The 3751-nt window shown below is 30.5% G+C and overlaps 1 protein-coding gene across 1 annotated transcript; it reads right to left on the bottom strand.

Moving 5' to 3' along the window:
* Positions 1–883: 883 nt before the first annotated feature.
* On the bottom strand, positions 884–1972 carry LOC111642638. Its single transcript, XM_023389006.1, has 3 exons — positions 1906–1972; positions 1215–1681; positions 884–1156 (listed from the first exon to the last, which is right to left on the bottom strand). Exons 1-3 carry the CDS (start codon positions 1970–1972, stop codon positions 884–886), a joined length of 807 nt encoding a protein of 268 aa, XP_023244774.1.
* Between the last annotated feature and the right edge of the window lie 1779 nt (positions 1973–3751).

The following is a 3751-nucleotide window of genomic DNA, read 5'->3' as shown; positions in this document are numbered from 1 at the left end:
GAAAAAGTCCTCTCAACAGTTCCATTAGAAGTTGGAAGGCACAAACATTTCAATGCTAACTGAGCAATATTTCTAAATCTTGGGTTTCCAGCTTAATTGGTGTCCTCAAAAACTTAAATCCAAAAGTCAGTTGTTTTGTTACAATTATTCCATACTTTATGTTGAATATTTTGCCATTCAGACTCTGTTTCAGTCAAATAAAAAGGTGATGATAATTGTGTAATTGGAAGAATTGATGGCTTTTGTTGTGATGTTGCAACTTTTGGATGCAGTTGACTCAATTGTTCTAGAATTATAACATTTTCTGGTAAATGTTGAATTTGTGTACACAACTCTGTAATAAAGGCTCTGCATTGGTATTTAACATCACTATACTTAGATTCAGAAACATTTGAACTAAAAATGTTAAATTCATGAAAACTATTCACGTGAACTAGGTGATTTTGAAAGTTTAACTTTATGAGATCTTCATCTCTTACTTTTTCAAATATAGTTGGTACAATAATTTTTTCTATTATTGATTTATAAAGTAAGAATAAATCTTGATATAATTTCAAAGTTTCAGCCTGATCACTTTGAAATAACTTATTTGCATCACAGACTTGTTTTAAAACATTTTAAAAAATATCATGAACAGTCTGTAAGCATTAACTTTCATAATATTATACAGCTGCTTTGCGGAAAAACATCTATCTTGTTCCTTTGCTAATCTAAACAATAAAATGCGTAATTCCTCCCACTGATCTTCAATGGTCTTGATAGCTTTGTAGCGAGCAAGCCATCTTGTTCCACTGAGTTTAGAAATTTTCTTAGGTTTTGAATTTTCATTCATGGCAGCATACAGACTTTCATATTGAATTTTTCATGTTGAACTATAGGAAAACTAATTGTGAGCCTCTCGGACAAGATATTCCAACTGTCTTGGTAGGGTTTGACATGCTTTTTCTGCACATAGATGAAGTGAATGACAAACACATCTTACTACAACCAAGCTTGGAACATCATCTCTCAACAATGTAGAAAATGACCGATGTATTTCAATTATGACACTAGCATTGTCAACTCCTATTCCAATTAGGTTATGTAGATTTAAGCCATCTTGCAACAACTGATTTCTAAATGAATTATAGATGGAATCTACATCACAATTTTCCAACTGAATGAGGTGATAAAAGGTTGTGATTTTTTTTCTTCATTCTGGAGAAATATTTTACCATGATGCACAAAATCTTGGTTGTAGAAATGTCAGTTGATTTATATATTATTACAGAAAACGGACTGTTATCCATGTCCTGAATCAGTTCCTCTATGACTGATGCTCCAAAAACGTTTTTTAACAGCATCGAACATTTAGTGCGGTGAAGTTTCAATTCTCCAAAAATTTTAGATTTCTCATCAATTTTAGGTAGTAGTTCTGTCAGATGATTTACAGTGTTAATACTGCTATGCTCAGCAACGAAGGCGCTCAATTTTAATTCTGCAATTTTTGTTTCTGTTCTTATTACTGGCTCGAATGGCAATTTTTTACTTGATTTGGCATTTTTTTCTAATGCAGTTTTTTCTCTGTGATTTCTTGTTTTGGCATGTGCAAGCAAACCTTTTTTGTGTGCAGTTAAAGATATTTTATAATAATGACAATAAGCATTCAGTGGGTCACCTGTTGGATCAGGAGCTAACCAAGCTAAAAATGAAAATTTTTAAATTAGCACAAATAAATATAAAATATAAATTACTGATTCTTCCAACTTCTCCCATGCTTTGCAGTATGACTGTGTATTCTTCTAATACATTTGTAAATAATAAATTAATGTGGTCATACATTTTTTCATTAAATTTTTCTATCATTATTGGTAATGGTTGAAAATTGGAACAAATAAATATAAAATATAAATTACTGATACTTACCTTTTAATTCTTCCAATTTCTCTGATGTTTTGCAGGATGATTGTGTGTATTTCTTTTTGGTCACCATAATGGTATTGAATAATAGAAAAATTGTTTCCAACCAAATCAAATCAAAACATAAATTACCCAGCAAAATGTTTTAATTTATATTCATTCTTTCAATTAGTTACTTGCATAAGTATAAAATTTGTTTTATTACTTACATTTAAATATTTCCTGTAGTTTTAACAATTTAACATTAAAGATCAAAATGGCACAAACTTTTAGCNAACCAAGCTAAAAATGAAAATTTTTAAATTAGCACAAATAAATATAAAATATAAATTACTGATACCTTTAAATTCTTCCAATTTCGCCCATGTTTTGCAGTATGACTGTGTGTATTTCTTTTTGGTCGCCATAATGGTATTGAATAATAGGAAAATTGTTTCTAACCAAACAACCAAACCAAAACATAAATTATCCTACAAAAAGTTTCAATTTATATTCATTCTTTCAATTAGTCATTTGCATAACTATAAAATTTGTTTTATTACTTACATTTAAATATTTCTTGTAGTTTTAACAATTTAACATCAAAGATCGAACTCACAAAAGCTTGTAAAATCACACGTGTTATTGCTGGATGTTGGCATAGACTAATTACCTAGCAAAGCTAGTGTTGGGATAGGATTGTGTAAGAACACAATTTCCGTTTTTTTTTTTTATCTAGTAATGGCTAAGAAAGACCATTGTATTTTGAATACGTGGCCACTGATTGGTCAGCAGGGAATCATGCCACATGATATATTTGCATAGTGCTATGGCTTGGTAAGCACTGATTGGTCATCAAGCCCGCTGTCGATGGATATAAAAACTTTAATGTTGAAGCGGGAGATTTAAGTTTTGTTTAGAACTTCAAATGTGCATTAAAGTTCGAGTCAAGTCTGGATTCGTCGCGCTATCTGTTCTTCAACCACCAGAAGGAGATTACTTCTAGCCAACAATTCGTTGATACGTCGCAAGGTGTCGTCTTGATGAACCAAGATCAGCATATTGAACTATCTGAATTTTGTTAATGTAATTGGCATATCGAGTTGGTTGCCAATTGTGTGAACTACGAACTTTTTAAACTTCACTGCTAGGTAATTAGTCTATAGTGCTGATTGACCCCATTTCAAGTGAAGACAATGCCAGCAGTGATAAAATTAAGAAATTCTCAAAGTAAATGCAAAATTTTAAGTTTTAAATGTAATCCCTAAAAATTCTTTTTAGAAAAAAAATCATCCTAAATTTTTCCCTAAAAAAATCTTTTCCCTAAATTTCCCCTAGACCCAAAAGTAATTCCTAAATCGAGGGTAAAAAACCCTAACTTGGCAACACTGACCAAAATGCAAGTCGTGTGACTTTTGGCGCTTAAAATTAAAATTTAAAAATAGGTAAATTTATAAAAAAAAAAAAAAAGTTAAAATAAATTTAAATTTGATTATATTTTACTCGAAACAACACTAAAATAATTCCTCTAGTCATGTTGCAAAAAAAAGAGAGTTGCAATTAAGTAAAAAAATTGTAGGGGTGTAACTTCTGATGGAGACATATTGATACTTTGGTGAAAACTATTATTGTAGCTTTTTGCAATATCGGGTAATTTGTATGGCTTGTGAGCACTAAAATTGGCTTTACTTTACCGCTACACTTATTACACCACTACAGGACATCAAATTAAATTTAGAAAAACACTATTTTATTTTTAGAATGCATTTTGGACATGGAGTTCCTCATCAGCTGTTTTCTACAAAAAATATTAGGAAGTTAACAATTTTTATAAAAAGACCCTGATTGACAGAAATGAACAAAGAATGTGGAC

The sequence above is a fragment of the Centruroides sculpturatus genome, unplaced genomic scaffold (genome assembly GCF_000671375.1).
Source record: "Centruroides sculpturatus isolate CEXI.00-Female unplaced genomic scaffold, Cexi_2.0 scaffold771, whole genome shotgun sequence".
In the NCBI taxonomy this organism is placed as follows: Eukaryota; Metazoa; Arthropoda; class Arachnida; order Scorpiones; family Buthidae; genus Centruroides; species Centruroides sculpturatus.
The sequence above is the reverse complement of the archived record's forward strand: the minus strand, read 5'-3'. Positions and strand labels throughout refer to the sequence as shown.